A 21,965-nucleotide genomic window follows, 5' to 3' on the forward strand; every position below is an offset into this window, starting at 1 on the left:
ATCTGAAAAACCGCCAACTCCAGAACATGCATCAGATCATAGAGTTCTGTTAGATCAGAACCAGATCAGATCAGAACCAGATCAGACCAGAACCATCCCGCCTCCATCTGTATCTACATTCAACCGACATCACGCTGCGTTCACTGAACCTCAGAAACAGCAGAATCAGGCAATGAGCTGCACCACTGCTCTGTTCCATGATCAGGAATCAGACCAGAGGCCTCATTCATCAACGTGCGCACGGACAGAAGTCTATGTCCGAACATTCCCACACAAAGTTTGGGATTTACCTTGTATTTGTGTGTAGGAAAATGTGTAAATTTAGTGTAGTTCATAGTCTGAATAACTGGTGTAACAGGTTATAGAGTCTGCTGTGACAGGACAACCTGAGAAGAAACCTCAGGCCATGGCTTATCTTGCACTACTGGAGCATCTGGAGGACGGTTTGCTCTGCAGGGAGGCTTTCATAGAGCGTACTGATCTGTTCATAGACCGGAACGCGCTGTCCTCCCTGACTCACCTGCAGAACTTGAAGAGGATCTTCTCGAACACCAGAACCGGACCGGTGCTGCCCAGGATGGTAAGAGGCTGACCGGCAAACAGAGAGTAGGCCACGCCCGTCAGAGACGCCCCAAAGAGAGACTCTATGGCACTCTACCAGAGAGAGAGAGAATTAGAACTGAGCTCAATCCAACACCTGGACACACCTGGACGGTTTGGGCCAATCACAGCGCAGTATAAACTCTGGTTCTCACTATGTTTCCTTTGGTGGCTTCTCCCAGCAGACCTCCGAACGTGATGACGGGCGACATGCAGGCGCAGTAGAGGAAGAGGATGGAGGCCAAACACTGGAGGCTCATGGCGTCTCTGACATCGCTCCATAGGAAGGGCAGTTTCCTCCGAACGTCGTTCACCAGACCTCCAAAGATCCTGTTTTACACAAATCAAGAGTTTTACCGTCATTTTGGTGTCATGGAGGCTGAACAACTCACCTGTCACGTAAACACACCTGTATTAACTCCAAATGGCTTAAACCTAGCAGTCTGGATGAATCATGGTTAGATGTAGAGCAAGCATTGTGTGAGGATGTTTTTATCTCTGACCTGCCATTCATCAGCTCAACCATGAAAACACATAAGTGTTTTAAAAGCATCAACATCAGTTCCTCTTTAGTGGCTTGGTGGGAATTTCTAAAATTAATCAAGTCTTTTTCCATGTAAGTTTACACCCCTCTGGAACAACCCTGACATCCTGCAAAACATAAAGCTGATCAATTTCAATCAATGGAAAAATAAAGGAATAAAACAGTTAGAACATATAATAGAAAATGGAAACTTCTTCTCATTTAATATTCTCACTTCACAATATGGAATCAGTAGCAGTAAATTTCTAGAATATCACCAGCTTAAATCTATTATATGTAATATGTAATGTAATATTAATATACCATTAATCAATTAAACTTACAGCTACCTATTAGGGTGGCAGAATTCATGAATCTCAATGCCCCAAAGTTATTATCAAAAACATATAGACTATTATCTAAACTAGAAGACTCAATCTGTCTTCCAACTTCAAAATGGGAGGGTGACTTATCCAGTAACTTTAATAAAGATAAATGGTCACAAATATGTTTAAACACCTTTAAAATGACTAAAAATTCAAGTATGCAACTAATACAATTCAAAATTCTGCATAGAACTCATTATACAGGACAAAGGATGTTCAGGATGGGTCTGTCACAATCAAACATCTGCACACACTGCAATGAAAACACACCTGACAACTATCTCCATGCCTTGTGGTCCTGCACACCTGTCCGCAGGTTCTGGCTTCAGGTATGTGTGGACATGTCAACATGGTTTAAATGTAATATTCCTACAAACCCCGCACTATGTCTACTAGGTGACTTGGGTGACATTAATATGGCAATTAACTCTGCACACATGATACGCACAGGATTATGCATCGCAAAGAAAACTATCCTTGTGAACTGGAAAAACAAAAATAATCTGTGTATTCAGCAGTTTAGGAATCTCTTAGTCAGTGTCCGAAATTAACTTTTTGACTCACCGACCAAATTGGCCGGCAGATGAAAAACATTTTTTTTTTACTGGCCAAATTATTAAATTAATTTACACACACATACCTCTATGCACGTTATTTTCTATAATACCATGTTGTGTTGTATCCAAACTGAAAGTGAAAGTCACAGAAACATTAAACAAAGGCAACAAGAGAAATGGTTTTATTTGATAAAGTGTTAATGTCTGAATTCATGAACTAAAACCTGATCAGACTCGTTCCTCTCTGCTCTTCGTCTGGCCTCCTGCTCCTAACAGTCCTCGTACCACAGAATTACAGCCTTGGTGGGATCATTCTCCCTGATTGTTGCTTTTTATTTTATTGTTTAAAATATAATTTAACAAAAATTGATATTAAATAAATTTAAAGTTTATTGATCTGATTAATGACAAATCAGTAATATTGAATATAAATAGCTTATCAATAATCATAAAAGCTGATTTATAATAATAATGAACTTAATGACTGATCAATACAATAATAATAAGCATCATTATTATTGTATTGATCAGTTAATCGGTTGACAAGCTGTTCGTAGTCTCGCAGAGTCACGTCACGTTATGCAGCTGTCGTCACCCTTCAGGTTGTAAACAGCTAAGCTAAGCTAACAGGCTAAAATCACGTCCAACAGTGTGCTGCTGTGCTGACAGCGCGCCACGCACAAGCGCGTTACCGCCTACAGTCGCCACGCACAGGTGCGTTACCGCCTACAGTCACCACGCGCAGGCGTGTTACCGCCTACCGCCTACAGTCACCACGCGCAGGCGTGTTACCGCCTACAGTCGCCACGCGCACGCGTTACCGCCTACAGTCGCCACGCGCACGCGTTACCGCCTACAGTCGCCACGCGCAGTTACCGCCTACAGTAGCCACGCGCAGTTACCGCCTACAGTCGCCACGCGCAGTTACCGCCTACAGTCGCCACGCGCAGTTACCGCCTACAGTCGCCACGCACAGGAGTGTTACCGCCTACAGTCGCCACGCGCAGGTGTGTTACCGCCTACAGTCGCCACGCGCAGGTGTGTTACTGCCTACAGTCGCCACGCGCAGGTGCGTTACCGCCTACAGTCAACACGCGCAGGCGAGTTACCGCCTACAGTCGCCACGCGCAGGAGTGTTACCGCCTACAGTCGCCACGCGCAGGTGTGTTACCGCCTACAGTCGCCACGCGCAGGTGTGTTACTGCCTACAGTCGCCACGCGCAGGTGCGTTACCGCCTACAGTCAACACGCGCAGGCGTGTTACCGCCTACAGTCGCCACGCGCAGGTGCGTTACCGCCTACAGTCACCACGCGCAGGTGCGTTACCGCCTACAGTCGCCACGCACAGGCGCGTTACCGCCTACAGTCGCCACGCGCAGGTGCGTTACCGCCTACAGTCGCCACGCGCACACGTTACTGCCTACAGTCGCCACGCGCAGTTACCGCCTACAGTCGCCACGCGCAGTTACCGCCTACAGCCGCCACGCGCAGTTACCGCCTACAGTAGCCACGCGCAGTTACCGCCTACAGTCGCCACGCGCAGTTACCGCCTACAGTCGCCACGCGCAGTTACCGCCTACAGTTGCCACGCACAGGAGTGTTACCGCCTACAGTCGCCACGCGCAGGTGTGTTACCGCCTACAGTCGCCACGCGCAGGTGCGTTACCGCCTACAGTCAACACGCACAGGCGTGTTACCGCCTACAGTCGCCACGCGCAGGTGCGTTACCGCCTACAGTCACCACGCGCAGGTGCGTTACCGCCTACAGTCACCACGCACAGGCGCGTTACCGCCTACAGTCGCCACGCGCAGGTGCGTTACCGCCTACAGACGCCACGCGCAGTTACCGCCTACAGTCGCCACGCACAGGCGTGTTACCGCCTACAGTCGCCACGCGCAGGCGCGTTACCGCCTACAGTCGCCACGCGCACGCGTTACCGCCTACAGTCGCCACGCACAGGCGCGTTACCGCCTACAGTCGCCACGCGCAGGTGCGTTACCGCCTACAGTCACCACGCACAGGCGTGTTACCGCCTACAGTCGCCACGCGCAGGTGCGTTACCGCCTACAGTCACCACGCACAGGCGTGTTACCGCCTACAGTCGCCAAGCGCAGGTGCGTTACCGCCTACAGTCACCACGCGCAGTTACCGCCTACAGTAGCCACGCACAAGCGCGTTACCGCCTACAGTCGCCACGCACAGGCGCGTTACCGCCTACAGTCGCCACGCGCAGGTGCGTTACCGCCTACAGTCACCACGCACAGGCGTGTTACCGCCTACAGTCGCCACGCACAGGTGCGTTACCGCCTACAGTCACCACGCACAGGCGTGTTACCGCCTACAGTCGCCACGCACAGGTGCGTTACCGCCTACAGTCACCACGCACAGGCGTGTTACCGCCTACAGTCGCCACGCGCAGGTGCGTTACCGCCTACAGTCGCCACGCGCAGTTACCGCCTACAGTAGCCACGCACAAGCGCGTTACCGCCTACAGTCAACACGCGCAGGCGAGTTACCGCCTACAGTCGCCACGCGCAGGAGTGTTACCGCCTACAGTCGCCACGCGCAGGTGTGTTACCGCCTACAGTCGCCACGCGCAGGTGTGTTACTGCCTACAGTCGCCACGCGCAGGTGCGTTACCGCCTACAGTCAACACGCGCAGGCGTGTTACCGCCTACAGTCGCCACGCGCAGGTGCGTTACCGCCTACAGTCACCACGCGCAGGTGCGTTACCGCCTACAGTCGCCACGCACAGGCGCGTTACCGCCTACAGTCGCCACGCGCAGGTGCGTTACCGCCTACAGTCGCCACGCGCACACGTTACTGCCTACAGTCGCCACGCGCAGTTACCGCCTACAGTCGCCACGCGCAGTTACCGCCTACAGCCGCCACGCGCAGTTACCGCCTACAGTAGCCACGCGCAGTTACCGCCTACAGTCGCCACGCGCAGTTACCGCCTACAGTCGCCACGCGCAGTTACCGCCTACAGTTGCCACGCACAGGAGTGTTACCGCCTACAGTCGCCACGCGCAGGTGTGTTACCGCCTACAGTCGCCACGCGCAGGTGCGTTACCGCCTACAGTCAACACGCACAGGCGTGTTACCGCCTACAGTCGCCACGCGCAGGTGCGTTACCGCCTACAGTCACCACGCGCAGGTGCGTTACCGCCTACAGTCACCACGCACAGGCGCGTTACCGCCTACAGTCGCCACGCGCAGGTGCGTTACCGCCTACAGACGCCACGCGCAGTTACCGCCTACAGTCGCCACGCACAGGCGTGTTACCGCCTACAGTCGCCACGCGCAGGCGCGTTACCGCCTACAGTCGCCACGCGCACGCGTTACCGCCTACAGTCGCCACGCACAGGCGCGTTACCGCCTACAGTCGCCACGCGCAGGTGCGTTACCGCCTACAGTCACCACGCACAGGCGTGTTACCGCCTACAGTCGCCACGCGCAGGTGCGTTACCGCCTACAGTCACCACGCACAGGCGTGTTACCGCCTACAGTCGCCAAGCGCAGGTGCGTTACCGCCCTACAGTCACCACGCGCAGTTACCGCCTACAGTAGCCACGCACAAGCGCGTTACCGCCTACAGTCGCCACGCACAGGCGCGTTACCGCCTACAGTCGCCACGCGCAGGTGCGTTACCGCCTACAGTCACCACGCACAGGCGTGTTACCGCCTACAGTCGCCACGCACAGGTGCGTTACCGCCTACAGTCACCACGCACAGGCGTGTTACCGCCTACAGTCGCCACGCACAGGTGCGTTACCGCCTACAGTCACCACGCACAGGCGTGTTACCGCCTACAGTCGCCACGCGCAGGTGCGTTACCGCCTACAGTCACCACGCGCAGTTACCGCCTACAGTAGCCACGCACAAGCGCATTACCGCCTACAGTCGCCACGCACAGGCGCGTTACCGCCTACAGTCGCCACGCGCAGGTGCGTTACCGCCTACAGTCACCACGCACAGGCGTGTTACCGCCTACAGTCGCCACGCGCAGGTGCGTTACCGCCTACAGTCACCACGCACAGGCGTGTTACCGCCTACAGTCGCCACGCGCAGGTGCGTTACCGCCTACAGTCACCACGCGCAGTTACCGCCTACAGTAGCCACGCACAAGCGCGTTACCGCCTACAGTCGCCACGCACAGGCGCGTTACCGCCTACAGTCGCCACGCGCAGGTGCGTTACCGCCTACAGTCACCACGCACAGGCGTGTTACCGCCTACAGTCGCCACGCGCAGGTGCGTTACCGCCTACAGTCACCACGCACAGGCGTGTTACCGTCTACAGTCGCCACGCGCAGGTGCGTTACCGCCTACAGTCACCACGCGCAGTTACCGCCTACAGTAGCCACGCACAAGCGCGTTACCGCCTACAGTCGCCACGCACAGGCGCGTTACCGCCTACAGTCGCCACGCGCAGGTGCGTTACCGCCTACAGTCACCACGCACAGGCGTGTTACCGCCTACAGTCGCCACGCACAGGTGCGTTACCGCCTACAGTCACCACGCACAGGCGTGTTACCGCCTACAGTCGCCACGCGCAGGTGCGTTACCGCCTACAGTCACCACGCGCAGTTACAGCCTACAGTAGCCACGCACAAGCGCGTTACCGCCTACAGTCGCCACGCACAGGCGCGTTACCGCCTACAGTCGCCACGCGCAGGTGTGTTGCCGCCTACAGTCAGCTGCTGATGGCCCGGGTCTCTGGGCCACCCTAGTTTGCCTCTAGCCTCCGTGGAGGCGTAGCCACATCTGCAGGATCACACTCATCTCTGATCCTCCTCCTTCCTCATCCTCTGCATGCTGACTCAGCACCGAGGTGTCCAGTGTGTTTATACACTAAGAGATGCTTTGGTTCAGGTGTGTGTGTTTCTGGTTCTTTGGTTGTTGTTTTGATACATGTTGTTGCTGTCTTGGTTATTTTTTAGGAACTCCTGATGATTGTCTGCTTAGTTTACGTGTAAAAGCTGTAGGAAATTCTCTGCTGTGTTCCTGTACAGGTGTAGCAGCTGCTTGTCTGCTGTTAGGTTGGACTGAAGCTTGTTGCTTCTACCTGCTGGATCTTTGTCTCCTCTTCCTTTTTACTCTTTTACTTCTCTTCACTATTCTTTTTTCCTGTCCCCTCCAGTTAGGGCCAACAAGATTATGTAAATTCCATAATTCAAAATAAATAAATAAGATTTAAAAAATAAATAAAAATAATATAGAAAAATGAAATTAATCAGATTATCAAGAGGAACCTTCTACCCATAAGATGGAAGAGCATATTTGTTCAGCACAACACAGCAGCCAGACCATCATTCTGCCGTCACCATGCTTGACAAGCTAGAAAAAAAAAGAAAAAAAGTAAACACACCTGCCGGTCCTTTGCAGCTCTGGGCCTGTGTGATGCTCCGCCTCCTTAACCGCATCAGAGCTGTGGGCGGAGCCGTTAGGCAGCGTCGGCATCTTCCTCTTCTCCTGCAGAGATGTTACCCAAGTTGAAGTCAGAGGTCACACAGCTTCAGGTGCGATGACGTGACTGCGGCGTTCTCACCTGAGAAGGGACGCTCTTCGGGGGTTCGATGCGGATGCTGGGGTCCCACTCCCCCGGAGGCAGCACAGTGACCTGGTCCAGGAACTCGTCAATGCCGGACAGCAGGTCGTTCCGGTCCTTTGCCTTGTACGCCACATCGTGGAAGATCTATGACACAACCGAGGACTTTTCTGTCAGACAGCGCCTCCATTTGAGACGTGCAGAAACCAAATGAGGAGCGTTTGATTTAGAAGAGGGAACTTCCTGCAGGAAACTGATGGCTGAATCATCACATGGTTTTGATTCTGGACCAACAGTTAATGCCTTTAAGCTCTAAACGGATACGTCACGCTGCTAGCATTAGCCACCAACACAGGGAAGCTAGCTGGGGGACTTCATGTCCTCCAGAGTTAACGATTCAGATCAGATCCGTTTTCTGGATCCAGTGAGCAGCCAAACTCACATAAAGGTCAGAAACCTGCACCTGTGAACCGCTACGTTTGATCTGAACAAAGGTAGGATCTACTTCCTCTCACCTCGTCGGTCATCAAAGTGGCGATGGAGCGTCCGATCTCATGGTACTGTGGTCCTTTTCCAAACGGACCTAGCAGCAGGAAGAGAAACCTGGAGCAGGAGGAAGAAGAAGAACAAGAAGGCGGCAGCATGACTAATCCATCAAGTTTGTAATAAAACTGGATGTCCTAGTGGTTCCTGGTTTAGGGCTTAAGGTGCTACCTGGTGGGAACCGGGACCTCAGTGAGGCCGGTCAGCAGCACAGCGGGTGACAGGCGAATAAAGGCGATGATTGGATGCTCCAGGAAGTCCACCTCACCCACCAGGACGTTGGAGGCTTCGGCACCAGGAGGGATCTTCTTCATGAAGTTCATATCCACCTAAAACACAAAGAACCAATTCTGGTTCTGCAGGATTGTAGGGGAACTGGTAACCTGAAAGCAGCTCCTTCTTCTACTGTCGCTACCTTGCTGAAGTCCACGGTGCTGTTCTCTCGGCTGCCGCTGTTGATGCGGTTCTCGCTGTTCTTACTGGTGTCCAGGTTTCCAGGAGCCGACTGCGGTGACGCCAGCAGACCTGCAGACACATTCAGTTTCATTCAGATGACATGAAGCTGACCGGATCTGACTGGATCAGACCAAATCTTTCTGGATCAGACCGGATCTTTCTGGATCAGACCGGATCTTTCTGGATCTCACTGGATCAGACTGGATCTTTCTGGATCTGACTGGATCATTCTGGAACAGACCAAATCTTTCTGGATCAGACCGGATCTTTCTGGATCAGATCGGATCTTTCTGGATCAGACTGGATCTTTCTGGATCAGACCGGATCTTTCTGGATCAGACCGGATCTTTCTCGATCACACCGGATCTTTCTGGATCAGACACATCCTCACTCAGTCTACTCTCAGACTCTCTTGAAACTGAGAGAAGTGCTTCCATTTTCTGTCCCTGGAGACCAGATCTGACCAAATCCAGACTCTCCGTCAGACCTCCACACTGCAACTGAGTGATCCGAGTCGGTCCTGTTGGTCAGAAAGCTGAGCCCATTTCCAATCTCCCATTTATTTAAAAAATCCTGGAAAAAGCAGTTGCCTCTCAGCTCCAAGCCCATTTATCCCACAACAATCTGTATGAGCATTTTTAATCTGGTTTCCGCCCACTCCACAGCACCGAATCCGCATTACTTAAAATCACTAATGACCTCCTCCTGGCAGCTGACTCCGGTCTCTTATCTATTCTCATCCTCCTTGATCTGAGTGCGGCCTTTGACACCATTTCCCACTCCATCCTTCTGGATAGACTCTCCTCCATCGGCATCACTCACACCCCCTCAGCTGGTTCAAATCATACCTCTCCGGCCGCACTCAGTTCATCCAGTTGAAAACATTTACCTCCCAGTCATTCCCAGTCACCAATGGTGTGCCCCAGGGCTCTGTCCTTGGGCCCCTGCTGTTCCTCATCTACCTCCTCCCCCTCGGTTATATTTTTAGAAAACACCACATACATTTTCATTGCTATGCGGATGACACCCAGCTCTACCTCTCCACCAAGCCTAACTCTACCCTCCCACCATCTTCCCTCACAGATTGTCTTCAAGAGATTAAATCCTGGTTCACCTCAAATTTTCTTAAACTAAACAGCAGCAAAACAGAAATTTTACTAGTAGGCACCAAATCCACTCTCTCCAGATCTGACAGTTTCTCCATTCCCATTGATGATTCTTCCATTTCCCCCTCCCCTCAGGTAAAGAGTCTGGGTGTCATTCTTGACAGCACTCTGTCTTTCACATCACATATCAATAACATAACCCGATCAGCATATTTTCACCTTCGTAATATCAACGCCTCCGCCCCTCCCTCACCCCTCACACCGCCGCCATACTCGTTCACAGTCTTGTCACCTCCCGTCTCGACTACTGTAACTCCCTTCTGTTCGGTCTTCCCCAAAAAACACTTCATAGACTTCAACTGGTTCAGAATGCAGCAGCCCGGGTCATCACAAGAACCGCCTCCACCCATCACATTACCCCTGTTCTGCAGCAGCTCCACTGGCTCACCGTCACCTACCGCATCCACTACAAAATCCTGCTGTTCACTTACAAGGCCATCCATCACCTCGCTCCTCCCTACCTTTCTGATCTCCTCCATGTCTCCATACCAGTCCGTTCCCTCACATCCTCGTCCTCCATCCACCTCATCGTCCCCCCAGCCCGCCTTGTTACCATGGGGAGCAGAGCTTTCAGCTGCTCTGCTCCTCATCTCCCCCCAGACCTCCGTAACTCTGATTCTATACAACTGTTCAAATCCAAACTCAAAACACATCTGTTTAAACTGGCATCCTCACTGTAATATTTCACACTGCTTTTATTATTTTTTTATGCATCCTTTAATTTATGAGTGTATTTATTGATTTGTTTTACTCTTGTGTTTTATCCTGTAAGGTGACCTTGAGTGTCTAGAAAGGCGCCAACAAATAAAATGTATTATTATTATTGACACGTGCAGAGACGACAGGTCAACCTCAGACACACTGGCACATGTTAGTCCTACAACACACACACACAGTTAGGGTGACATCACCATTTCCATCAGCCTCGGATCTAGTTTCTACATTTGGTGTCGGTTTCCAGACCCAGCGTTAAATGTCACCAAGTTCAACAAATAACGTCAGGTGACCCAGGAGCAGCTCGGTGAGCTGGGAAGGAGGGGACAACATGTCTTATCTGGTTCGTCAAGTCCACCAACAATATGAAGACAAAAAATTCAAGAAGAGACTATCTGGTAAATCCACAATGATCCATGATAACAGCATTATTTATCACATTTCACCATAAAAACATCACCATCACTACTATGTTGCTAAGAGACCTCTATTTAGACCTGGACATGATGATGAAGCCACTTCCTGTCAGACTTTCCACCAATCAGAGAGCTTAGATTGACGGTAACGTCCAATCAGGAGCAGCCAAAGATCAACCAGTGAGCAGAAAGTTCTATGTGTGTGTGTGAAAAGAAGAAAAATAATGCTCCTCTATGGCTGGAATAAAGCCAAGAAGACGTTTCTGATGCACGGTGGCGCCACAAAGCAGCTGAGCTGGAGTTGGTTTAGTGAGGATAGCAGGTAAATAGTAGCAGGAATAACTGGAAATGAGGAAAAAGTGGAAACATGGAAATAGTTTCTGTTGTGTGTTTGTTTCAATAACAATATTTTTTCTCCTGAAAGCCAAAACTTGAGAGAACGATGAGATGAGAAAAGGTTTGGTCACTGTTGGTCTGTGTGTTATTTCTACAAAGTTCTGTTGGTAATAAATTCTGCTTTCTTCTTCTGGTCGACCTTTATGCTGCTACATCTATTCATACATTCATTTTACATCATTTTACCTCCCAGTCTGACAGCTGCTACACACTGGTTTATACTGGGATTAAAAGCTGCTACACACTGGTTTATACTGGGATTAAAAGCTGTTACAGACTGGTTTATACTGGGATTAAAAGCTGCTACAGACTGGTTTATACTGGGATTAAAAGCTGCTACACACTGGTTTATACTGGGATTAAAAGCTGCTACACACTGGTTTATACTGGGATTAAAAACTGCTACAGACTGGTTTATACTGGGATTAAAAGCTGCTACACACTGGTTTATACTGGGATTAAAAACTGCTACAGACTGGTTTATACTGGGATTAAAAACTGCTACAGACTGGTTTATACTGGGATTAAAAACTGCTACAGACTGGTTTATACTGGGATTAAAAACTGCTACAGACTGGTTTATACTGGGATTAAAAGCTGCTACACACTGGTTTATACTGGGATTAAAAACTGCTACAGACTGGTTTATACTGGGATTAAAAACTGCTACAGACTGGTTTATACTGGGATTAAAAACTGCTACAGACTGGTTTATACTGGGATTAAAAGCTGCTACACACTGGTTTATACTGGGATTAAAAGCAGCTACAGACTGGTTTATACTGGGATTAAAAGCTGCTACAGACTGGTTTATACTGGGATTAAAAGCTTCTACAGACTGGTTTTACTGGGATTAAAAGCTGCTACAGACTGGTTTATACTGGGATTAAAAGCTGCTACACACTGGTTTATACTGGGATTAAAAGCTGCTACAGACTGGTTTATACTGGGATTAAAAGCTGTTACAGACTAGTTTATACTGGGATTAAAAGCTGTTACACACTGGTTTATACTGGGATTAAAAACTGCTACAGACTGGTTTATACTGGGATTAAAAGCTGCTACACACTGGTTTATACTGGGATTAAAAGCTGCTACACACTGGTTTATACTGGGATTAAAAGCTGCTACACACTGGTTTATACTGGGATTAAAAGCTGCTACACACTGGTTTATACTGGGATTAAAAACTGCTACAGACTGGTTTATACTGGGATTAAAAGCTGTTACAGACTGGTTTATACTGGGATTAAAAGCTGTTACAGACTGGTTTATACTGGGATTAAAAGCTGCTACAGACTGGTTTATACTGGGATTAAAAGCTGCTACAGACTGGTTTATACTGGGATTAAAAGCTGCTACACACTGGTTTATACTGGGATTAAAAGCTGTTACAGACTGGTTTATACTGGGCTTAAAAACTGCTACAGACTGGTTTATACTGGGATTAAAAGCTGTTACAGACTGGTTTATACTGGGATTAAAAGCTGTTACAGACTGGTTTATACTGGGATTAAAAGCTGTTACAGACTGGTTTATACTGGGATTAAAAGCTGCTACAGACTGGTTTATACTGGGATTAAAAGCTGCTACAGACTGGTTTATACTGGGATTAAAAGCTGCTACAGACTGGTTTATACTGGGATTAAAAGCTGCTACAGACTGGTTTATACTGGGATTAAAAGCTGCTACAGACTGGTTTATACTGGGATTAAAAGCTGCTACAGACTGGTTTATACTGGGATTAAAAGCTGTTACAGACTGGTTTATACTGGGATTAAAAGCTGCTACAGACTGGTTTATACTGGGATTAAAAGCTGCTACAGACTGGTTTATACTGGGATTAAAAGCTGCTACAGACTGGTTTATACTGGGATTAAAAGCTGTTACAGACTGGTTTATACTGGGATTAAAAGCTGCTACACACTGGTTTATACTGGGATTAAAAGCTGCTACAGACTGGTTTATACTGGGATTAAAAGCTGCTACAGACTGGTTTATACTGGGATTAAAAGCTGCTACACACTGGTTTATACTGGGATTAAAAGCTGCTACAGACTGGTTTATACTGGGATTAAAAGCTGCTACACACTGGTTTATACTGGGATTAAAAGCTGTTACAGACTGGTTTATACTGGGATTAAAAGCTGCTACAGACTGTTTTATACTGGGATTAAAAGCTGCTACAGACTGGTTTATACTGGGATTAAAAGCTGCTACAGACTGGTTTATATTGGGATTAAAAGCTGCTACAGACTGGTTTATACTGGGATTAAAAGCTGCTACAGACTGGTTTATACTGGGATTGTAAGCTGCTACAGACTGGTTTATACTGGGATTAAAAGCTGCTACAGACTGGTTTATACTGGGATTAAAAGCTGCTACAGACTGGTTTATACTGGGATTAAAAGCTGCTACACACTGGTTTATACTGGGATTAAAAGCTATTACAGACTGGTTTATACTGGGATTAAAAGCTGCCACAGACTGGTTTATACTGGGATTAAAAGCTGCTACAGACTGGTTTATACTGGGATTAAAAGCTATTACAGACTGGTTTATACTGGGATTAAAAGCTGCTACAGACTGGTTTATACTGGGATTAAAAGCTGCTACAGACTGGTTTATACTGGGATTAAAAGCTGCTACAGACTGGTTTATACTGGGATTAAAAGCTGTTACAGACTGGTTTATACTGGGATTAAATGCTGCTACAGACTGGTTTATACTGGGATTAAAAGCTGTTACAGACTGGTTTATACTGGGATTAAAAGCTGCTACAGACTGGTTTATACTGGGATTAAAAGCTGCTACACACTGGTTTATACTGGGATTAAAAGCTGTTACAGACTGGTTTATACTGGGATTAAAAGCTGCTACACACTGGTTTATACTGGGATTAAAAGCTGCTACAGACTGGTTTATACTGAGATTAAAAGCTGCTACACACTGGTTTATACTGGGATTAAAAGCTGTTACAGACTGGTTTATACTGGGATTAAAAGCTGTTACAGACTGGTTTATACTGGGATTAAAAGCTGTTACAGACTGGTTTATACTGGGATTAAAAGCTGCTACAGACTGGTTTATACTGGGATTAAAAGCTGCTACACACTGGTTTATACTGGGATTAAAAGCTGCTACACACTGGTTTATACTGGGATTAAAAACTGCTACAGACTGGTTTATACTGGGATTAAAAGCTGCTACACACTGGTTTATACTGGGATTAAAAACTGCTACAGACTGGTTTATACTGGGATTAAAAACTGCTACAGACTGGTTTATACTGGGATTAAAAACTGCTACAGACTGGTTTATACTGGGATTAAAAACTGCTACAGACTGGTTTATACTGGGATTAAAAGCTGCTACACACTGGTTTATACTGGGATTAAAAACTGCTACAGACTGGTTTATACTGGGATTAAAAACTGCTACAGACTGGTTTATACTGGGATTAAAAACTGCTACAGACTGGTTTATACTGGGATTAAAAACTGCTACAGACTGGTTTATACTGGGATTAAAAGCTGCTACACACTGGTTTATACTGGGATTAAAAGCAGCTACAGACTGGTTTATACTGGGATTAAAAGCTGCTACAGACTGGTTTATACTGGGATTAAAAGCTTCTACAGACTGGTTTTACTGGGATTAAAAGCTGCTACAGACTGGTTTATACTGGGATTAAAAGCTGCTACACACTGGTTTATACTGGGATTAAAAGCTGCTACAGACTGGTTTATACTGGGATTAAAAGCTGTTACAGACTAGTTTATACTGGGATTAAAAGCTGTTACACACTGGTTTATACTGGGATTAAAAACTGCTACAGACTGGTTTATACTGGGATTAAAAGCTGCTACACACTGGTTTATACTGGGATTAAAAGCTGCTACACACTGGTTTATACTGGGATTAAAAGCTGCTACACACTGGTTTATACTGGGATTAAAAGCTGCTACACACTGGTTTATACTGGGATTAAAAACTGCTACAGACTGGTTTATACTGGGATTAAAAGCTGTTACAGACTGGTTTATACTGGGATTAAAAGCTGTTACAGACTGGTTTATACTGGGATTAAAAGCTGCTACAGACTGGTTTATACTGGGATTAAAAGCTGCTACAGACTGGTTTATACTGGGATTAAAAGCTGCTACACACTGGTTTATACTGGGATTAAAAGCTGTTACAGACTGGTTTATACTGGGCTTAAAAACTGCTACAGACTGGTTTATACTGGGATTAAAAGCTGTTACAGACTGGTTTATACTGGGATTAAAAGCTGTTACAGACTGGTTTATACTGGGATTAAAAGCTGTTACAGACTGGTTTATACTGGGATTAAAAGCTGCTACAGACTGGTTTATACTGGGATTAAAAGCTGTTACAGACTGGTTTATACTGGGATTAAAAGCTGCTACACACTGGTTTATACTGGGATTAAAAGCTGCTACAGACTGGTTTATACTGGGATTAAAAGCTGCTACAGACTGGTTTATACTGGGATTAAAAGCTGCTACAGACTGGTTTATACTGGGATTAAAAGCTGTTACAGACTGGTTTATACTGGGATTAAAAGCTGCTACACACTGGTTTATACTGGGATTAAAAGCTGCTACAGACTGGTTTATACTGGGATTAAAAGCTGCTACAGACTGGTTTATACTGGGATTAAAAGCTGCTACACACTGGTTTATACTGGGATTAAAAGCTGCTACAGACTGGTTTATACTGGGATTAAAAGCTGCTACACACTGGTTTATACTGGGATTAAAAGCTGTTACAGACTGGTTTACACTGGGATTAAAAGCTGCTACAGACTGTTTTATACTGGGATTAAAAGCTGCTACAGACTGGTTTATACTGGGATTAAAAGCTGCTACAGACTGGTTTATATTGGGATTAAAAGCTGCTACAGACTGGTTTATACTGGGATTAAAAGCTGCTACAGACTGGTTTATACTGGGATTGTAAGCTGCTACAGACTGGTTTATACTGGGATTAAAAGCTGCTACAGACTGGTTTATACTGGGATTAAAAGCTGCTACAGACTGGTTTATACTGGGATTAAAAGCTGCTACACACTGGTTTATACTGGGATTAAAAGCTATTACAGACTGGTTTATACTGGGATTAAAAGCTGCCACAGACTGGTTTATACTGGGATTAAAAGCTGCTACAGACTGGTTTATACTGGGATTAAAAGCTATTACAAACTGGTTTATACTGGGATTAAAAGCTGCTACAGACTGGTTTATACTGGGATTAAAAGCTGCTACAGACTGGTTTATACTGGGATTAAAAGCTGCTACAGACTGGTTTATACTGGGATTAAAAGCTGTTACAGACTGGTTTATACTGGGATTAAATGCTGCTACAGACTGGTTTATACTGGGATTAAAAGCTGTTACAGACTGGTTTATACTGGGATTAAAAGCTGCTACAGACTGGTTTATACTGGGATTAAAAGCTGCTACACACTGGTTTATACTGGGATTAAAAGCTGTTACAGACTGGTTTATACTGGGATTAAAAGCTGCTACACACTGGTTTATACTGGGATTAAAAGCTGCTACAGACTGGTTTATACTGAGATTAAAAGCTGCTACAGACTGGTTTATACTGGGATTAAAAGCTGTTACAGACTGGTTTATACTGGGATTAAAAGCTGTTACAGACTGGTTTATACTGGGATTAAAAGCTGTTACAGACTGGTTTATACTGGGATTAAAAGCTGCTACAGACTGGTTTATACTGGGATTAAAAGCTGTTACAGACTGGTTTATACTGGGATTAAAAGCTGCTACAGACTGGTTTATACTGGGATTAAAAGCTGCTACACACTGGTTTATACTGGGATTAAAAGCTGCTACACACTGGTTTATACTGGGATTAAAAACTGCTACAGACTGGTTTATACTGGGATTAAAAGCTGCTACAGACTGGTTTACACTGGGATTAAAAGCTGCTACAGACTGTTTTATACTGGGATTAAAAGCTGCTACAGACTGGTTTATACTGGGATTAAAAGCTGCTACAGACTGGTTTATACTGGGATTAAAAGCTGCTACAGACTGGTTTATACTGGGATTAAAAGCTGCTACAGACTGGTTTATACTGGGATTAAAAGCTGTTACAGACTGGTTTATACTGGGATTAAAAGCTGTTACACACTGGTTTATACTGGGATTAAAAGCTGTTACAGACTGGTTTATACTGGGATTAAAAGCTGCTACAGACTGGTTTACACTGGGATTAAAAGCTGCTACAGACTGGTTTATACTGGGATTAAAAGCTGCTACAGACTGGTTTATACTGGGATTAAAAGCTGCTACAGACTGGTTTATACTGGGATTAAAAGCTGCTACAGACTGGTTTATACTGGGATTAAAAGCTGCTACAGACTGGTTTATACTGGGATTAAAAGCTGCTACAGACTGGTTTATACTGGGATTAAAAGCTGCTACACACTGGTTTATACTGGGATTAAAAGCTATTACAGACTGGTTTATACTGGGATTAAAAGCTGCCACAGACTGGTTTATACTGGGATTAAAAGCTGCTACAGACTGGTTTATACTGGGATTAAAAGCTATTACCGACTGGTTTATACTGGGATTAAAAGCTGCTACAGACTGGTTTATACTGGGATTAAAAGCTGCTACAGACTGGTTTATATTGGGATTAAAAGCTGCTACAGACTGGTTTATACTGGGATTAAAAGCTGTTACAGACTGGTTTATACTGGGATTAAATGCTGCTACAGACTGGTTTATACTGGGATTAAAAGCTGTTACAGACTGGTTTATACTGGGATTAAAAGCTGCTACAGACTGGTTTATACTGGGATTAAAAGCTGCTACACACTGGTTTATACTGGGATTAAAAGCTGTTACAGACTGGTTTATACTGGGATTAAAAGCTGCTACACACTGGTTTATACTGGGATTAAAAGCTGCTACAGACTGGTTTACACTGAGATTAAAAGCTGCTACAGACTGGTTTTTACTGGGATTAAAAGCTGCTACAGACTGGTTTATACTGGGATTAAAAGCTGCTACACACTGGTTTATACTGGGATTAAAAGCTATTACAGACTGGTTTATACTGGGATTAAAAGCTGCCACAGACTGGTTTATACTGGGATTAAAAGCTGCTACAGACTGGTTTATACTGGGATTAAAAGCTATTACCGACTGGTTTATACTGGGATTAAAAGCTGCTACAGACTGGTTTATACTGGGATTAAAAGCTGCTACAGACTGGTTTATATTGGGATTAAAAGCTGCTACAGACTGGTTTATACTGGGATTAAAAGCTGTTACAGACTGGTTTATACTGGGATTAAATGCTGCTACAGACTGGTTTATACTGGGATTAAAAGCTGTTACAGACTGGTTTATACTGGGATTAAAAGCTGCTACAGACTGGTTTATACTGGGATTAAAAGCTGCTACACACTGGTTTATACTGGGATTAAAAGCTGTTACAGACTGGTTTATACTGGGATTAAAAGCTGCTACACACTGGTTTATACTGGGATTAAAAGCTGCTACAGACTGGTTTACACTGAGATTAAAAGCTGCTACAGACTGGTTTTTACTGGGATTAAAAGCTGTTACAGACTGGTTTACACTGGGATTAAAAGCTGTTACAGACTGGTTTATACTGGGATTAAAAGCTGTTACAGACTGGTTTATACTGGGATTAAATGCTGCTACAGACTGGTTTATACTGGGATTAAAAGCTGTTACAGACTGGTTTATACTGGGATTAAAAGCTGCTACAGACTGGTTTATACTGGGATTAAAAGCTGCTACACACTGGTTTATACTGGGATTAAAAGCTGCTACAGACTGGTTTATACTGGGATTAAAAGCTGCTACACACTGGTTTATACTGGGATTAAAAGCTGTTACAGACTGGTTTATACTGGGAACAAAAGCTGTTACACACTGGTTTATACTGGGATTAAAAGCTGCTACAGACTGGTTTATACTGGGATTAAAAGCTGCTACACACTGGTTTATACTGGGATTAAAAGCTGCTACAGACTGGTTTATACTGGGATTAAAAGCTGCTACACACTGGTTTATACTGGGATTAAAAGCTGTTACAGACTGGTTTATACTGGGATTAAAAGCTGTTACATACTGGTTTATACTGGGATTAAAAGCTGCTACAGACTGGTTTATACTGGGATTAAAAGCTGTTACAGACTGGTTTATACTGGGATTAAATGCTGCTACAGACTGGTTTATACTGGGATTAAAAGCTGTTACAGACTGGTTTATACTGGGATTAAAAGCTGCTACAGACTGGTTTATACTGGGATTAAAAGCTGCTACACACTGGTTTATACTGGGATTAAAAGCTGTTACAGACTGGTTTATACTGGGATTAAAAGCTGCTACACACTGGTTTATACTGGGATTAAAAGCTGCTACAGACTGGTTTATACTGAGATTAAAAGCTGCTACAGACTGGTTTATACTGGGATTAAAAGCTGTTACAGACTGGTTTATACTGGGATTAAAAGCTGTTACAGACTGGTTTATACTGGGATTAAAAGCTGTTACAGACTGGTTTATACTGGGATTAAAAGCTGCTACAGACTGGTTTATACTGGGATTAAAAGCTGCTACACACTGGTTTATACTGGGATTAAAAGCTGCTACACACTGGTTTATACTGGGATTAAAAACTGCTACAGACTGGTTTATACTGGGATTAAAAGCTGCTACACACTGGTTTATACTGGGATTAAAAACTGCTACAGACTGGTTTATACTGGGATTAAAAACTGCTACAGACTGGTTTATACTGGGATTAAAAACTGCTACAGACTGGTTTATACTGGGATTAAAAACTGCTACAGACTGGTTTATACTGGGATTAAAAGCTGCTACACACTGGTTTATACTGGGATTAAAAACTGCTACAGACTGGTTTATACTGGGATTAAAAACTGCTACAGACTGGTTTATACTGGGATTAAAAACTGCTACAGACTGGTTTATACTGGGATTAAAAACTGCTACAGACTGGTTTATACTGGGATTAAAAGCTGCTACACACTGGTTTATACTGGGATTAAAAGCTGCTACAGACTGGTTTATACTGGGATTAAAAGCTGCTACAGACTGGTTTATACTGGGATTAAAAGCTTCTACAGACTGGTTTTACTGGGATTAAAAGCTGCTACAGACTGGTTTATACTGGGATTAAAAGCTGCTACACACTGGTTTATACTGGGATTAAAAGCTGCTACAGACTGGTTTATACTGGGATTAAAAGCTGTTACAGACTAGTTTATACTGGGATTAAAAGCTGTTACACACTGGTTTATACTGGGATTAAAAACTGCTACAGACTGGTTTATACTGGGATTAAAAGCTGCTACACACTGGTTTATACTGGGATTAAAAGCTGCTACAGACTGGTTTATACTGGGATTAAAAGCTGCTACACACTGGTTTATACTGGGATTAAAAGCTGCTACACACTGGTTTATACTGGGATTAAAAACTGCTACAGACTGGTTTATACTGGGATTAAAAGCTGTTACAGACTGGTTTATACTGGGATTAAAAGCTGTTACAGACTGGTTTATACTGGGATTAAAAGCTGCTACAGACTGGTTTATACTGGGATTAAAAGCTGCTACAGACTGGTTTATACTGGGATTAAAAGCTGCTACACACTGGTTTATACTGGGATTAAAAGCTGTTACAGACTGGTTTATACTGGGCTTAAAAACTGCTACAGACTGGTTTATACTGGGATTAAAAGCTGTTACAGACTGGTTTATACTGGGATTAAAAGCTGTTACAGACTGGTTTATACTGGGATTAAAAGCTGTTACAGACTGGTTTATACTGGGATTAAAAGCTGCTACAGACTGGTTTATACTGGGATTAAAAGCTGTTACAGACTGGTTTATACTGGGATTAAAAGCTGCTACACACTGGTTTATACTGGGATTAAAAGCTGCTACAGACTGGTTTATACTGGGATTAAAAGCTGCTACAGACTGGTTTATACTGGGATTAAAAGCTGCTACAGACTGGTTTATACTGGGATTAAAAGCTGCTACAGACTGGTTTATACTGGGATTAAAAGCTGCTACAGACTGGTTTATACTGGGATTAAAAGCTGTTACAGACTGGTTTATACTGGGATTAAAAGCTGCTACAGACTGGTTTATACTGGGATTAAAAGCTGCTACAGACTGGTTTATACTGGGATTAAAAGCTGCTACAGACTGGTTTATACTGGGATTAAAAGCTGTTACAGACTGGTTTATACTGGGATTAAAAGCTGCTACACACTGGTTTATACTGGGATTAAAAGCTGCTACAGACTGGTTTATACTGGGATTAAAAGCTGCTACAGACTGGTTTATACTGGGATTAAAAGCTGCTACACACTGGTTTATACTGGGATTAAAAGCTGCTACAGACTGGTTTATACTGGGATTAAAAGCTGCTACACACTGGTTTATACTGGGATTAAAAGCTGTTACAGACTGGTTTACACTGGGATTAAAAGCTGCTACAGACTGTTTTATACTGGGATTAAAAGCTGCTACAGACTGGTTTATACTGGGATTAAAAGCTGCTACAGACTGGTTTATATTGGGATTAAAA

At 45.2% G+C, this 21,965-nt stretch overlaps 1 protein-coding gene across 2 annotated transcripts in view; it reads right to left on the minus strand.

The window, feature by feature from the left end:
- The window catches only part of LOC121641435 (sodium bicarbonate cotransporter 3-like), an 84,404-nt gene that overhangs the window by 13,145 nt on the left and 49,294 nt on the right, over positions 1-21,965 (minus strand). For both annotated transcript variants that reach the window (XM_041987548.1, XM_041987547.1), the window contains exons 7-13: positions 8,575-8,684; positions 8,331-8,488; positions 8,132-8,219; positions 7,617-7,763; positions 7,437-7,540; positions 756-930; positions 521-654 (exon numbers count right to left, since the gene is read on the minus strand). In XM_041987548.1, the coding sequence (XP_041843482.1) occupies positions 521-654; positions 756-930; positions 7,437-7,540; positions 7,617-7,763; positions 8,132-8,219; positions 8,331-8,488; positions 8,575-8,684 (916 nt within the window). The remainder of the gene's footprint in view (positions 1-520; positions 655-755; positions 931-7,436; positions 7,541-7,616; positions 7,764-8,131; positions 8,220-8,330; positions 8,489-8,574; positions 8,685-21,965) is intronic.

The sequence above is a fragment of the Melanotaenia boesemani genome, chromosome 6, assembly GCF_017639745.1.
Source record: "Melanotaenia boesemani isolate fMelBoe1 chromosome 6, fMelBoe1.pri, whole genome shotgun sequence".
Classification (NCBI taxonomy): Eukaryota; Metazoa; Chordata; class Actinopteri; order Atheriniformes; family Melanotaeniidae; genus Melanotaenia; species Melanotaenia boesemani.